The sequence below is a fragment of the Dendrobates tinctorius genome, unplaced genomic scaffold (genome assembly GCF_039654945.1).
Source record: "Dendrobates tinctorius isolate UK_male_01 unplaced genomic scaffold, ASM3965494v1 ptg000102l, whole genome shotgun sequence".
NCBI lineage: Eukaryota > Metazoa > Chordata > Amphibia > Anura > Dendrobatidae > Dendrobates > Dendrobates tinctorius.
In genome coordinates, this window is record NW_027361770.1 from 12,860,898 (window position 1) to 12,878,262 (window position 17,365).

The following is a 17,365-nucleotide window of genomic DNA, read 5'->3' on the forward strand; positions in this document are numbered from 1 at the left end:
CGGTTCACAAATAAACGTATCCATGTGTTAGAATGGTCAAGTCAAAATCCAGACCTGAATCCAATCGAGAATCTGTGGAAAGAGCTGAAAACTGCTGTTCACAAACAATCTCCATCAAACCTCACTGAACTCGAGCTGTTTGCAAAGGAAGAATGGGCAAGAATTTCATTCTCTCGATGTACAAAAACTGATGGAGACATATCCCAAGCGACTTGCAGCTGTAATCGCAGCAAAAGGTGGCGCAGCAAAGTATTAAGTTAAAGGGGACGAACAACATTGCACACCCCACTTTTCAGTTTTTTAATTTCCACAAAAATTTTAAATAACCAATAAGTTTTGTTCAAATTCACAATTGTGTCCCACTTCTTGTTGATTCTTCACCAAAAATTTACATTTGGTATCTTTATGTTTGAAGCATGATATGTGGGAAAAGGTTGAAAAGTTCCAGGGAGCCGAATACTTTCGCAACTCCCTGCGCCTTTGGTAGAATAAAACAAATTGGATCGGAAGTAAATTTTTTGTTAAAAAAAATGTAAATGTTCATTTTTTTAAACATTCCAAAAATTCCTGTGAAGCACCTGAAGGGTTAATAAACTTCTTGAATGTCGTTTTGAGCACCTTGTGGGGTGCAGTTTTTGGAATGGTGTCAATTTTGGGTATTTTCTATCATATAGACCCCTCAAAGTGACTTCAAATGTGATGTGGTCACTAAAAAAACACTAAAAAAAAATTGTGTTGTAAAAATGAGAAATCGTTGGTCAACTTTTAACCCTTATAATTTCCTAACAAAAAAAATTTTGGTTCCAAAATTGTGCTGATGTAAAGTAGACATGTGGGAAATGTTACTTATTAAGTATTTTGTGTGACATATCTCTGTGATTTAAAGGCATGAAAATTCAAATTTGGAAAATTGCGAAATTTTCCAAATTTTTGCTAAATTTCCATTTTTTTCACAAATAAACGCAAGTAATATCAAAGAAATGTTACTACTATCATGAAGCACAATATGTCACGAGAAAATGTCAGAATCATCGGGATCCATGGAAGCGTTCCAGAGTTATTACCTCATAAAGGGACAGTGGTCAGAATTGTAAAAATTGGCCTGTCATTAACCTGCAAACCACCTTTTGGAGTTAAGGGGTTAAGCAAGACAGACTTCATTTGTGAGGCAATTTGTGACATAGCCATGGAATTACAAGACAGTGTCCTAAAAATACCCACTTTGAGTACATTTGCACAAGTCTAAATGCATTTAAGATCTGTTTGGTTGGACTGCGCCTACATATATTGGACAGTTGAGAGGTATGCTCATTTCACAGTAGACCACTTGTTTGGTCTAATGAAAATTCTACAAAATATGGCCTCCTTTTTCCATGGAACCATTCACTATAATGAGTCATATGAAGTAATTTTGGACTTTCTCTGGCTCCTTCCATGGAAATGCCTCATCTTTAGGTGTGTGCAAAGGCTTTGGTTCATTATGTTCTTGTGCACCCCTTAATGTTGAACACTACTGGAAAAGAAGGCTTCTGGAGTTCATTCTGAATCACGTTTTTAATGGGTTAAGATGAAAAGCCTGCCATAAGTGTTCAGTGAAGAACACAGCATAAATGTGTACTTCATCTTATTCTCGCTTTTGGGAAAACATATTTATGCAAATTTTCTTGTTTTATTACTTTTGCACATTAAAATATTAAAAAAAATAATTTTTCTTCACTTCAAAGTAAGTAAGGAATCTAGAGGATTAAACAGCTGCTGCAGGAACTTGAGTGTAAATTTAGCTGAGCTCCCTAGAGTAATCATGTAGGCACTATTGATGAGCAAGTATACTCGCTGCTCGGGTTTTTCCGAGCATGCTCGGGTGGTCTCAGTGTATTTTGGCATGTTTGGAGATTTACATTTCGTCATCTCAGCTGCATTATTTGCGATTTGTAGACAGCTTGAATACTTGTGTGGAATGCCTGTTTGTTAGGGAATTCCCACATGTATTCAGCCTGTCTACAAGTCGCAAATCATGCAGCTGAGACGACGAAATCTAAAGCTCCGAGCACGCCAAAATACTCGGAGACCACCCGAACATGCTCGGGAAAACCCAAGCAACGAGTATACTCGCTCATCATTAGTAGGCACTTCTCCCTAGGCCGCAGGATCACCATGACGTACCTGTACATCACATTGTGTGAACTGCATCCTGACTGAGATGAGTGTCTGTACATCTATACAGTGGGGAAAATAAATATTTGATATACTGCCAATTTTGCAAGTTTTTCCACCTACAAAGAATGGAGAGGTCTTTTTAATTTTTAGCGTAGATACGAAGAACATTTCAATTGTAAGACACAGAATCTAAAAAAAAGTATGATTTTTAAATAATTAATTTTTATTTGCATGAAAAAACTATTTGATACAGTAGAAAAACAGAATGTAATATTTGGTACACAAACCTTTGTTTGCAATTACCGAGGTCAAACATTTCCTGTAGTTCTTGATCAAGTTTGCACACACTGCAAACACTGCAGCAGGGATTTTGGCCCACTCCTCCATACAGATCTTCTCCATATCTTTCAGGTTTCGGGTGTGTCACTGGGCAACATTGAGTTTCAGCTCCTTCCAAAGACTTTCTATTGTGTCCAGGTCTGGAGACTGGCCTTGAAATGCTTCTTAAAGAGCCACTCCTTAGGTGCCCTGGCTGTGTGTTTCAGGTCATTGTCACTCCGGAAGATCCAGCCACGACCCATCGGCAATGCTCTTACTGAGGGAAAGAGGTTGTGGGCCAAAATCACACGATACACGACCCCATCCATCCTCTTTTCAATACAGTGTAGTGGTCCTGTCCCCTTTGCATTAAAGCACCCCCAAAGTATGATGTTTCCTCCCCCATGCTTCACTGTTGGAAGGGTGTCCTTGGGGTTGTTCTCATCCTTCTTCCTCCAAATGCAGCAAGTGGAGTTGATACTAAAAAGTTCTATTTTAATCTCATCTGACCACATGATATTCTCCCATGCCTCCTCTGGATCATCCAGATGGTCATTGGCAAACTTCAAACGGGTCTGGACACGTACTGGCATGAGCAGGGGAACCTTGGGTGCCCTGCAGTATTTTAATCCATGACTGTATAGTGTGTTACTAATGGTAATGTTTGAGACTGTAGTCCCAACTCTCTTCAGCTCATTGACCATGTCCTCCTTTGTAGTTCTGGGCTGATTCCTGACTTTTCTAAGATTCATCCTTACCCCACTAAGTGAGATCCTGCATTGAGTTCTAGACCAATGAAGATTGACAGTCATCTTGCGTTTATTCCATTTTCTAATAATTGTGGCAACAGTTATTGCTTTCTCACCAATTTGTTTGCCTATTGTCCTGTAGACCATTTCAATCTTGCTCAGGTCTAAAATTTTGTCCCTGGTGTCCTTAGATAACATTTTGGTCTTGGCTATGATGGAGAGGTTGGAATATGATTGATTGGGTGGACAGGTATCGAGTTCAAGCAAATGCAATTTGTAGCTCTGGCATCCCTGCACACTGCCATCTCCCCTAGCAGGGACAACTGCTTATTCATCGCCCTGGCCCCATCCCCGTCCCGCACTTCCTCCTCCTTCCTTGTCAGTGGCTTCTCGTTTTTTGCACACTGCTTGCAGATCCCTGGACACTGCTTAGGGCATGTGTGCTCCCTCCCTTTTAAAAAGGCCGTGTGCCATCCTAATTTGTCCCTCAGTCAATGGCTGGGAGACACTTACTGTTTAAAGCACCCCCTTCTGCATGGAGGTGCCTGTACAATGTTGTTAGCCTGTTCCCAAACATGCTTGCTAGTTCTCAGGTCCCTGTTCGCTAGTTCCTGCTAGTGTCTGTCTATCCCTAACCTCCTTGCCAATACTTGCCTTATCAGTCTGTATATCAGCCGGACCCGCCTGTACCAGCCATACTAGTCTGTATATAAGCTGGTCCTGCCTACACATGCCGTGCCAGTCTGTACATCAGCCAGATCTGTCAGCTCTTGCGGAGCCAGTCTGTATACCAGCCAGACCTGCATGTACCAACTGTGCCAGACTGTATATGAGCCAGACACGTTAGCACTTTCTGTGCCAACTTGTGTATCAGACGAACTAGTCAGCTTCTGCCAGTGCCTGCTTGCATCAGCTGTGCTCTTCTTCTGAACTGTTCCAGCTACCAGTCGCTTGGGGGTCAGCTGCTGTGCGTCCATGATCTTTCCTGGCGTAGCACCTCTTGTTCATCGGGAGCAAAGCCTAACCCCACATTCAGGGGCTCTAGTGAAAGGTCGCATTGATGAGCTATCCTGGATGAGCTGCACTACCTGAGCAACTTCTGTGGGTTGTAGACACTGCCTTATATTACTGTACAGTACTTATACGGGTGAAAACAATGACAAAATTCAAAAGTGACCGAAATAATTGCCAAAAATTATGAGAACGGTGAAATGGTCTGCCGTCACCACCTGCAGAACCACTCCTTTATAGGGGTTGTCTTGCTAATTGCCTATCATTTCTACCTTGAAATTGATTTACAGTTGGTGTTGCTTCATAGCTGGACAGGTTGATTTCACAGACATGTGAACGACTTGGTGTTGTTTAAGTGTTCCCTTTGCTTTTTTGAGCAGTGTTTTATATGTAATATAGTGAGGGGGTTAAAGTTGTGACCTATAACATATGTTCTTAGTAGTCAATAGATACATTTGTGTCATACCTCAGGTTTTTTCTTTTTACAGTAGTAGATGGTGTCAATGGTGCAGTAAAATATGTATATTACTTTGCATTTAAATGTATTCGTTTTTCTTTTTTTGCATCTGCAGGTTGAAAAGCTGGCTAGTCTGTATAATATCCACTTTCGCACAGGATGTTTCTGTAATGCTGGGGCCTGCCAGAAGCTTATAGGACTTAGCAGTGACGAAGTAAAACGCAATTTAAAGGTTAGTCAAATAATTATATTGTATATGTCTGCTTAAATGCAATATGTGCAATCAGTATTCTTCTTATGAGGAAAAGTTGCAGGATTTGGGAATGTTTAGTTTGCAGAAGAGAAGACTGAGAGGAGACTTAATAGGTGTCTACAAATATCTCAAGGGCTGTCACATTGTAGAAGGATCATCTTTATTCTCATTTGCAAAAGGAAAGACTAGAAGCAATGGGATGAAACTGAATGGGAGGAGACACAGATTAGATATTAGAAAAATCTTTTTGACAGTTAGAGTGATCAATGAGTGGAACACACTGCCACGAGAGGTGGTGAGTTCTCCTTGAATAGAAGTCTTCAAACAGAGGCTGGACAGATATCTGTCTGGGATGATTTAGCGAATCCTGCTTTTGAGCAGGGGACTGGACCAGATGGCCCAGGAGGTCCCTTCCAACTCTACCATTCTATGATTATATGATTACTTCATGGATAATCCTGTACTTATGTTTTCTACATACCACTCAAAAATAAAAGCTATACTGTAAGTATTTTTCCCCCTCCATTCCACTGCCAGTTGCTGCAGTCTTATGCCCATACGACCAGAATTTGATATATGAATACAAATAATTCCAGGCATACAAACATGTGACTGCTGGAGCAAATCAGGAAAGATTGTCCACGCTGGAATAGACGGCTAACACCATGGAAGGGCATTGGTAGTGAGATAGAAGGGGGTTGGGAGTAGTAGACAACCCCTATTGCAATCATACCTAAATAATTGTTATTTAGCTTGGAATAAAACTTAATTGTATCTTCATTTTCTTTCCCAAGGCTGGGCATATATGCGGAGATGAAATGGATGTAATTGATGGACAGCCTACTGGCTCTGTGAGGATATCATTTGGATTTATGTCTACTTTTGATGATGCAAAAACATTTTTAAAGTTTATTGTAGACACTTTCATGAAAAGGTCATCAGAAGACACTGTACAAATGCTGGACTATGAAAAGTACTCACAGAACAGTGTCTTGCAGTTGGAAAGCACTGAAGAGGAAAGCATAAATGGCAATAGAAAAATCCTAAGCAACACAATGGACACCCGGAGCCACATATTTTCTAATCTATCTACAGTAGAACGTACTTGTACATGCAAAGAAAGAGAAAACATGACAGCAAATAACAAGGCAATCACTCTCAGTCATATCTACCTTTATCCCATCAAGTCATGTGCCGCATTTCAGGTAAGACATAGCATCAAATATAAAAATCCACTTTCATTACAGTCTGTATAGTTTCAACATTAAGGCAGGCCTTTTTCAGACATCCGTTGTTCACGTTCATGATCATGGTTTGTGCCATCCGTGTGCTGTCTGTGATTAACATTTCAATGTATGAGAAGCTCTGTAATTTATCTATATGTAAAAATCACTGATGATACACTGATGGTAAAAAATAACACACTGATGAATCTCGAATCTTAAATGCTGATGACACACGTATCGCTTTTTTGCGAATGTGAAACTTTAAAGACATCTGAATAAGTCAGAAAGCTCCAGTCAAAAGCTTAAAGACTTGACTTTGTTGACTTTTCCTGTCTTTAGTTTCTGTTATAGGAAACTAGTGACAGTCAACTTTATTAGCTTTTATGAGCATAAATGACATCAAATTCAACCTTTAGTATTATACTTATATTTGATCCTGATGGGTAAAAAACATCCTCATATGGTATAGACCCAACTTGTTCTAAAAGAACTAAATCCTTCTCTTCCTGAGTTCAGTGGATTTTTCTCACTCACCCACCAAAAGGCAATCTGTACATCTGTTATGGCTGTCTTTTTGTAAACTTGTAATTTTTGACTTGAAAAAGGTCTATCATGGCAGAAACATTTCTTAATTCATCTCCCTCATTTGTAACTATTGCCATATGCTTTTAACGAAAGAATAATTATTTAATAGATTTCTGGATCAGCATGCCTTGGCAGGATGTCTTATAGTTTTTGGGTACAGTAAAGAAAGGCTTTTGTCCTTTTTGATGAAATTTCACTTCTGTATATTGCTTAGGTTCTTCCCATTACAGAAATGCAATTCATGTGAATGATAACTAAATTTTGCTGGATGTTATCTGGGAGACATGATGGCAGGGGTATCCAAGTTGTTTTTCCTGCAATTTCCAGCGATTAGTGATGTGATTGCCTCCTATTTTTCCATTAACAGATAACAGACCTGAGTGGTGACTTGTTTTTTTGCCGAATGAGTTGAAGTTTTTATTGGTAGCATTTTGGGAAACATAATAATTTTTTGCCTCTCTTTTAATAATCATTTCACATTTATCCTGTGCTCTATGTTGAGTTCTTATGTTGGGGTTTCCACATACATCCCCAAAAATATAGATTCAGATTAAACTTCTATTGGAACCATTCACTATAATGTAACATATGGAGTCACTTTGGACTGTATCCGGCCTCTATATCAAAGTTGTCCGTCTTATAGACTATTGTAGGAGCATTGCATGGCCTATAAGACGCCTTACTCAGACATGAAAGCTATGTCAATCTCCACAAGGAGAAACGTTACCCCTTAAACCCAAATTAGAGGCCTCTCATACATTTAGATCAGATCTCATGCTTTGCACTATTGAGGGTCTAAATACTGAAATATATGTCTGCAAAGTAAGATTCTGGATTGTTTTTTTATCCTTAGTTGTTAAAGTGACTTTTAGGATTGCTACTTTAATGTATATTAAATTTCCCAGAGGAGCATTGCACCGCCTATAAGTCTACTTACCCTGGCATGTCAGGTATGTCACTCTCAATGAGGAGAAACGTTACACCTTAGACCATAATTAGTGACAGACACACTGTACCCAACATAATCTAGTTACCCAATGACCAGCAACAGTCACAACAATTGCAACTATAGTTCACCCATGAATGGCATATCTAAAAATGTGGTCTATGTATTCTTTATGAAAGCTACTGAGAAACTGGTTGGTCACTGCAGGGATCCAATTTATTGTTTGCCATCAGTAAATCATGAGTATTTGCTAAATTCCATAGGCATTACAGAGGTCTATAAAGGCTAGAAAAGGCAATTTAATATTGTCAAGACAAAATGCATTTCATGCTTAGATAACAAAGATATTACCATAGTTTAGCAAAATCATAATAAATGTAATATACCTGTGACACAATAAATAATAAATTCTCATTTCTTAAACATAAACAAAGCAAAGTGTCATAAATGTGTTAGGTGAGAAAGGCAAAATAAGTAATACAAAAATGAATAAAAAGCGTCAATAATGTACAATCTTTAACACTATGCTTTTAAGGGATTGAAATAAATGTAACCAGCTATTGAAGAACAGACATTTATTATTGCTTTGAAGCTATCAAACTGACTTTGTTCTTTTTGGCTCCTATTTCCCCTGAAGTTTCTTACAAAGTAGCAATGATCTAAAACACTTTATAAGTTCTGATCTTTGGCCCTGCTTGACAGTTACTGTAAATGTAGCTTACTACATTTTATTTATTCTAAATGTATAACTAGTCTGCATTTATACTACGGCTATTACAACTACTTCATTACAGATGTAACATATTATTTGGTTCCCTGATGTTCCTGATGTGTGGGGAATGTACATTTACAGTGGCATGTGAAAGTTTGGGCACCCCTGGTCAAAATTACAAAAGAAAACACATTTCCATTGTATTTTAGGCAAAAATTGTCTTTTTTCATTTTAAAAATGAAAAAAAAAGAAGTGGACAGATACACACCCTTGGAGATTTGTGTGCTTAGATAACTTTCACAAAGGTTTCAGACCTTAATTAGCCTGTGAAGTTGATGGCTTATTCACTATCATCGTTAAGGAAAGCCAGGTGATGCAACTTTTCCCAACTTTATAAAAATCCAGCCTCCTCCAACCTTGTGCCAAACAGCAGTCATGAGTTCTTCTAGGCAGCTGCCTAGCACTCTGAAAATGAAAATGGTGGAGACTCACAAAGCAGGAGAAGGTTATAAGATGATAGCAAAGCGTTCTCACGTTTCACTTTCCTCAGTTCGAAATGTGATTAAGAAATGGTAGTTAACAGTAACATTGAAGGTCAAGATAAGGTCTGGAAGACCTAACAAAATTTCAGTGAGAGCTGCTCATAGGATTGCTAGAGATGCAAATCAGAACCCCCACTTGACTGCAAAAGACCTTCAGAAATATTTAGCAGACTCTGGAGTTGTGGTACATTGTTCTACTGTTCAGAGACACCTGCCATATATGGCCTTCATGGAAAAGCCATCAGAATAAGAACCTCTCCTACGTCCTCACCATAAAATTCAGCATCAGAAGTATGCAAAAGAACATCTAAAGAAGCCTGATGTATTTTGGAAACAAGTCTTGTGGACTGATGAGGTTAAAATAGAAGGAATGTGTGGAGAAAAAAGGCCACAGAATTTCAGGAAAAGAACATCTCGCCAACTATTAAGCATGGGGGTGGATCAAACATGCTATGGGGTTGTCTTGCAGCCAATGGTACCGGATGGCATTTCACGGGTAGAAGGAAGAGGGATTGAATAAAATTCTTGATGCAAACATAACACCATCTGTAAAAAAGCTGAAGTTGAAAAGATGATGGCTTACTGAAATGGACAATGATCCTAAACACATGTCAAAATCCACAATAGACTACCTCAAACGATCAAAGCTGGAGGGACCTCACAGTCCCCTAATCTGAACATCATTGCAAATCTGTGGCACTTCAGAATAGCAGTGCATAGAAGATGACCCTGGAATCTTACAGAACTGGAAGAATTTTCCAAGGAAGAATGGATGAAAATCCCTCCATCAAAAATTTAAAGACTCTTGGCTGGTTACAAAAAGCATTTACAAGCTGTGATACATGAAAAAGGGGGTGCTACTAGATACTAACCATGCAGGGTGCCCAATCTTTTGCATTGGCTCATTTTAATTTTAGTAATTTTAAAAAATCTAAAAAATGAAAATATTTTTTATTGCCTAAAATGCAAACGATATTTGTCATCTTTAACTTTAGGTCTTTGATAAAGATCGCAGCAGCGATCAACAGGCTTGATGTTGTCTAAGGAGCTGATCATGTTTTCATTGTGACAAAATAAAGGAATTTTTATGGAAGAGCTGGAACAATTGGTCTTCATATTTCATCGTTAACTTGGTTAACTGTTCACGATAACACTAATTTAGACCAGGGGTGCCCAAACTTTTTCATGCTAGTGTATATGAGACATTTTTATGGCGGCACTGTGGTACCACTCTCCTCTCTAAACATTGTGTTGTATGCATATTTATGCATATGTATTTCTGCGTGGGTGTATTATGAATGTGGTATGGAGCAAATTGGGCCAAAAAGCTTGCAAGATTGGCATAATGGGGAATTTTTTTATCCACAATGGGACACTCTCCATTAGAATGGAGCATCAGTATGCTTGTCCAACTGCTATTCCAATCATTCTCTATGGACCAGCAGGAAAGAGCCAAGCACTCATCTCAGCAGTAGCATAGGAAATTAATGGAGCAGTGGCTGAGTATGCCTACTGCCGCATCATTCTAATGCACATAAAGGAGCACCAATCTAACAATCAGTGCAAGTTCTAATGGTTGGATTACTACCAATTAATGCTGTAAGTTATCACCCAACTCGTGGTTGTCAAAGGGCAATCCATTCAAACTAGTTTGTTTCCATTTTACAAAAACTACCTGAGCCTAAGACTAGGGTGAACCTAACTTTAACCCCTTCTCAACATTGGAGGTACCAATACTACTGCAACCTCCTGCTCTGTGGCCTCCCCTCGAACACTCTCGCACCCCTCCAATCTATTCTAAACTCTGCTGCCCGACTAATCCACCTGTCCCCCCCCTGCTATTCCCCAGCTTCTCCCCTCTGTCAATCCCTTCACTGGCTCTCCATTGCTCAGGGACTCCAGTACAAAACCCTAACCATGACATACAAAGCCATCCACAACCTATCTCCTCCATACATCTGTGACCTCGTTTCCCCGTACTTTCCTGCACGCAACCTTCGATCCTCACAAGATCGCCTTCTCTACTCCCCTCTTATCTCCTCTTCCCACAATCGCATACAAGATTTCTCTCGTGCATCACCCCTACTCTGGAACTCTCTACCACAACATATCAGACTCTCACCTACCATCGAAACCTTCAAAAAGAGCCTGAAGACCCACCTCTTCCGACAAGCCTATAACTTGCAGTAACCACCGATCGACCAAACCGCTGCATGACCAGCTCTACCCTCGCCTACTGTATTTTCACCCATCCCTTGTAGATTGTGAACCTTCGCGGACAGGGTCCTCTCTCCTCCTGTACCAGTTATGACTTGTATTGTTTAACATTATTGTGGTTGTTTTTATGTATACCCCTCCTTACATGTAAAGCGCCATGGAATAAATGGCGCTATAACAATAAATAATAATAATAATAATACTTCCTGTTTTGCAAGCAATTCTTGCAAATAAATGTACTGCTACATTTTGATTCTTCTGCAAGCACAGCTCTTGTGAAATGAAGATGATCCAGCTCTTATGCCAACATAATCGCTGTTAAGAGTTCATCTTAACTAATAGCCGAGCTCCTCCTGTAACAGTCAGGGCCAACACCACACATGACTGTTTAACCCTTCAAATGCTGTGATCAATGCTAACTGCAGCATTTAGGATGTTGCTAGAGGAGTGTCAACAGTTGTCATGGCAGTTGAGTCAAATAATGACCTCAGGCTCTGGCAAGTATGGTGGCCTGTTATACCCAGCCATGAGTCTAATAGGAATTTTGCCATGTATGAAAATAACAGGTCTAATGCATTGCAATGCATTATACCAGTGATCAGACAAATAAAGGTTAACGTGCCATGGAGGGATTAGGTAAAAAAAAATATAATAAAAAACACAATAAAGGACAAAAAATAACCACATTTTTGTTATTGCCATGTCTGGAACATTCTGATCTATAAAATGCTCACACTATTTAACTCCTATAGTGAATATCGTAAAAAGTAAAAATCATGTAAAGTTGATGTTTCTTCACCATATAGCCAAACAAAAAGTATAATTAAACAAGATCAAAAAGTTGTATTTGCATAAAAATTATATTCCTGAAAACACCATCTTGTTCTGCAAAGCTCCATCAGTAAAAATTTTTTAAAAAGTTGTAGCTCTCGCTCTCAGAGCTACATCACACACCACTGTAATAGTTCTGGCCCAAAGAATAAAAACCTTACCACACTGTGAATGGCATAAAAACAGTAAAAGGTATTCACAATATTTGTACCCCAAAAGGGTACCAATATAATTTTCAGCTTAACCTGCAAAATTGTTATGTTTGAAGTAAAATAAAAGAATTATAGCACTCAAAATGTGGTCTTTAAAAAAATTCACAAAAAAAGCTTTTTTTAGATTGTAGAAGTAGCAAAACCTAAAAAAAACTATATAAATCTAATATGATTGTAATTGTACCAACACGAACAATAAAACCCCCTTATCACTTATACTACCCAATGAACAACATAAAAATAAATATGCAAAAGCAATTACTGGACTGTTTTTTTTTGTTCATTCTGCCTCCCAAAGTCCGCAATAAGGCTCAGCTGAGCATGTACATCCATTTTTATCTCTAAAAAACATGATTCAGAGAAAACCCCTAATAGAAAATTGACTATAATGAAGCAGATGGATTCACTTTGGCTCTCTCTGGTTTATGATCTACTGGCTCTGTAAATTTGACTTCATGTTCACAATCTATTTTAGACAAATTTATGCATCAAAAATCAAAAAGTGCTCCTTCCCTTCTGAGCACTTGCCATGTGCTCAAACAGTAGTTTCCGACCACATATGGTGATGTAATTTCACAAATGGTGCTGATGTAAAGTAGACATATGGTAAATGTTATTTATTATTTTGTATGGTATCACTACCTGTTTTAAGTGCATATAAATTAAATGTTTGAAAATTGCTATTTTTTTAGAATTCGTCAAATATTAGATATTTTCAAAAATAAAAGCAAATCACATAGACCTGAATTTTTTAATATCATACAGTACAATGTGTCATGAAAAAAAAAATCTCAGAACTCAGAATTGCTGGGATATGGAATAAAGCATATCAGAGTTATTAACACACAACATGACACAGGAAGATGAGATGGAGTGGAACACAAAGCGTATTGGAGCCTGGCCTTTTGTCAAGATGAGCAAAGAATCAACTTCTTCCCAAAAAATAACAAATACAATTTTAAATACTAATGTATAGTAATAATTCTAATATTTAAATTGTTATCATTATTATTATTTCAACATTTTTATGTAAAGGAGAAATTAAATCAGACCCAAAAAATAACTTTCATAAAGTTTCTTTAGCCACCAAAGCTTGAATTAATCACAGTTAGAGTAACTGTGCTGCTGGAATAAAATGTCTCCAAACGAATATACAAAAGTTTTTATTTTGTTACGTTTCAGTGCTGGAGCTGTGACTTTCTCAAGGGAAAAGAAGACAGATATTGTCAAATTCGAATTTAAAAATGTCTGCTCATCTCTACTGAGGATATAACTCTAAACAGCCATTTCTAGAAGTTTTTAGGCTCTTGGACCTTGTCAGCACAGAATAGGGTACTAGTTGTTTGAAAAAGATGACTTTGACTAGGGGCATTGGTAGATACATAGGGTGCTTTCACTTTGCGTTTTTGCCCACACTCAGTGGTCCTGCAGGGGCTTGCATCCGAGTCCCCAGCAAAATAGGGTTCAGGCATATGCGCTGACAGGGCCATTGACTATAATAATACCAACAGAGGCAACATGTGCTCTATCATAATTTTCAGGCATTTATGCCTACTGGAAGCGAACACTCAGACATAGTAGACTGCATCTGAAGGTCCATCTCCAGTCTGCGATGCCCAAAAATGATGCATGACAGAAGCACACGTTGACTCTGTCATCACTATTATAGCCAATGGCCCCGTCGACTCATACGTCCGAGTCCTGTTTTCCGGGAGGTTAGGACTCAAGCCCCCGACATGACCACTGAACGTCAGTAAGAGCGCAATGTATAAGGGGCCTTAGATAAAGGGCCAAGGCACGGAATCATATGTGTATTACCTAAATGTATATTAAGCATTGCTGTACTAGGCTTAATTCCTTCACAATGCAGGAAGTTAGTGTAGTGCTGATGGGCTGTTTGCATTTCTCTGTACTCAGTGGTGCATCTACTTGGCCAATTAGCAGCTATGCATACAACTTTGTCAACAGTAAAATGAAAAACTTATGGTTTAAAAAATCATTGCCGAGATCTCCAACTGAGCATGCGCCGCTCCGGGCGGCCATTTTCCCGGAGGCCACCGCATTGGAGCAATGGGTGTGTGGGGCCTCAAGGCTTCCACAAAATGCTGGCGCAGCCCTCGCACCACAGAGGACCGCCGAACCTGCCGCATTAGCCTCACCAGACTGGGATGGGATTTCCGGAAGGTCACCGCACCACAGCAATGGATATGCGGAGGCTCTGAGCATTCAGAAAATGCCTGCGAGCCCCCATACCTTTAGCGCCGCCGAACCTGCCGCACCAGTCTGGGATGGGAGTCATATCGCCGGACCACCGAACACCTCCTGTGACCATGCTCCACCAGCGCTGCCGATATTCCCCCCGGTAAGCTGAATTCAGACTGTAAGACGGAACCCCCATGTGACACATGAATTTTTTTCCCTATTTTCCTTCTGAAAATTTGGGGTGCATCTTATGGTCCGGTGCGTCTTATAGTCCGAAAAATACGGTAACTTATTCTTCTAATTTTTTGAAGTCTCATGTTCCCCATTTCTTGTCTCCCTTAGACTAGATTAACACTAGCGTTCGTCAGGGCTGCGGATGGCAGCCTATTTCCTTCTTCCGTCCTCCATTAAGCCAAGCCCACTGTCGCACCTCTTCATTCAGCTCAACCTACATCTGTATGCAGCCTGCGTACCCTATCTTTAACATTGGGTACGCAGGCCATGCGGATGTATGCTGACACATCCGCATGCATCATTTTGACGCGTCCGCCGACTGCTACAAAATGCAACTTGTTGCGTTCGGCACAGCTCGGTGCAGCATCAAAATGACACATGTGGATCCGTCAACATACATCCGCATGTCCTGCGTACCCAATGTTAAAGATAGGGTACGCAGGCTTCATGCAGACGTCGGCGGAGCTAAAAGAAGAGGTGCGGCAGTGGACGAGGCTTAACAGAGGACGGAAGAAGGAAGTAGGCTGCCATCCACAGCGCTACAAAACGCTAGTGTGAATCCAGCCTTACTTGTAGAATTGTAGGTAGCAGCTAGCAATATCTAAGAGCCACAGACTACAATGTCAAGTATGGGAGAGTTTTCTGTAATTGAAAGTGCATCGTATTCTACTCTACAGTCATGTTGTACTGATACATAGCCCCTTAGTGATGGAGCTAATTTTGACCTTAAGGACCAGGCCAAATTTCTGAAATCTGAACAGTATTACTTTATGTGGTATAGTAACTCAGGAACCCTTCAACGGAGCCCATTGTTTCTGAGACTGTTTTTTATTACATATTATACTTCATGTTAGTGGTAAATTTTGGTCTATATGATTTGCGCACATTTATGAAAATATTGAAAATGTGAAAACAAATTGGAAAATGTTGTAATTTATACATTTTTATGTCCTTAAATCAGATATTTATGCCACATAGTTAATAAATAACATTTCTCACATAGCTACTTTACATCTGCATCATTTTTTAAACCTAATTTTTTTGTTATGAAGAAGAAAGGTTCAAAGTTGATCAGCAATTTCTCATTTTTTCAAAAAAGTTTTAGAAAATGTTTCTTTTTTAGGGACCACATCACTTTTGAAGTGACTTTGGGGGGCCTATATGGCAGAAAATACCTAAAAGTGACACCATTCTAAAACTGCACCCCACAAAGTCCTGAAAACCACATTCCAGAAATTTACTAGCCATTCAGGGGCTTCAGAGTAATTAATGGAACGTGGAAAGAAAGAAAAAATTAACGTTTAAATTTTTTTCACAAAAATTTTAATTTAGCCCCAAATTTTTTACTTTCACAAGGGTAACAGGGGAAAATGAATCCCAAAATTTGTTATGCAATTTCTCCTGAGTATGCTGGTACCCTGTATGTGGGAGAAAACTACAGGGCTCAGTAGAGAAGGAGCACCTTTTGATTTTTTGAAAGCAACAATAGCAGGAAATGAAAGATGACGCCATGGCAGATTTGGAGAACCCATGGTGTGCCTAAACAGTAGGGGACAAGTGAACTCATTTTAGTAACTACACCCCTCAAGGAATTGTGAGATAGCGCTGTTATTCAGTTAGTGGATTCTCGCTAGGTAGCGAACAAAACACATCCGGCACCAGGTTTTCCACAAAACCAAAACAGTCCATGCGGTTTATTCAGCATCATAAACCTCACAGAAGCAACAAAAAGTTCTTATTACAGCATAGCGTCCATGACAGAGTTCAGCTCTGTAATCCCTGTGGTCACACAGGTTAAACATACACAGGCTTCCTAGCCTCAGATATCTCACCCACGTCAGGGTCACTCATGGTTCCTTCACCATCATGCGTACTGCAGACGTCCATTCCCTCCAGGGAACTCCCAGGCACGTGCAGCCATTAACACAGCGTTCACTTGCTGTCAGAAGGTAGCCCCATCTCACTCAGACAGGGCCTTCCACACTGGACCAACCAGGTCCCAGCATTCACCACATGTGACCTACCCTGGCCACATTATATGGTCCATAGCCACGCCCACCGGGTCATATGACTATGACCTCATCACAGGTCCTTCACACACACATGTACACTTTACAATAGCATTATTAAACACACCACCTGGGTGGGTTTGTAGGTAACTAGTCCCTGACACATTAAACCAGCACCTCAGCAGTATCACTGCTGATTAACACACATAAATCTCCATCTCAAGGCCACCCACCTTGAGATACATAATGGTCATTCAGTATCTTGCCATTCATCCACTCTCCTGGGACATCCATACAGCGCCCCCTAGTGGACACAGTGGTAACTAGACCACATACCTCCCCCCTCTGTTCAAACTTGTGGGGTTGAACACACAACCTTACATCAGGCTCTCAAGACCGGGCACTCATTACACCTTGCCCCACAGGTCGAGAGAACTGTCTCCTTCTATCATACAGCCTCATCTCTACATTAGGCCCCCCGCCCCCAGCCGTCAGAATATCGGCCCTGATCATTGGCCCTCTAGTTACAGTCTGTCTGCGTCATCAGACACTGTCTAGTCACCACATTCCTCTCCCTGTTTGTTCCGTTCGCCGACCAGCTCCCCCGGTTGGTACGGTCATCAGTCTTAGTTGGGCCTACTGTCTGGCCTGAGTCTGACCCATTCAGCGTCTCACAGGAACTAATGTCTCTCAGCCTCGTATGA

At 40.0% G+C, this 17,365-nt stretch overlaps 1 protein-coding gene across 1 annotated transcript in view; it reads left to right on the forward strand.

Annotated features, from left to right (window-relative positions):
- The window catches only part of MOCOS (molybdenum cofactor sulfurase), a 420,261-nt gene that overhangs the window by 297,623 nt on the left and 105,273 nt on the right, over positions 1 to 17,365 (forward strand). The window contains exons 7-8 of the mRNA XM_073587739.1: positions 4,808 to 4,924; positions 5,740 to 6,150. Of these exons, the coding sequence (XP_073443840.1) occupies positions 4,808 to 4,924; positions 5,740 to 6,150 (528 nt within the window). The remainder of the gene's footprint in view (positions 1 to 4,807; positions 4,925 to 5,739; positions 6,151 to 17,365) is intronic.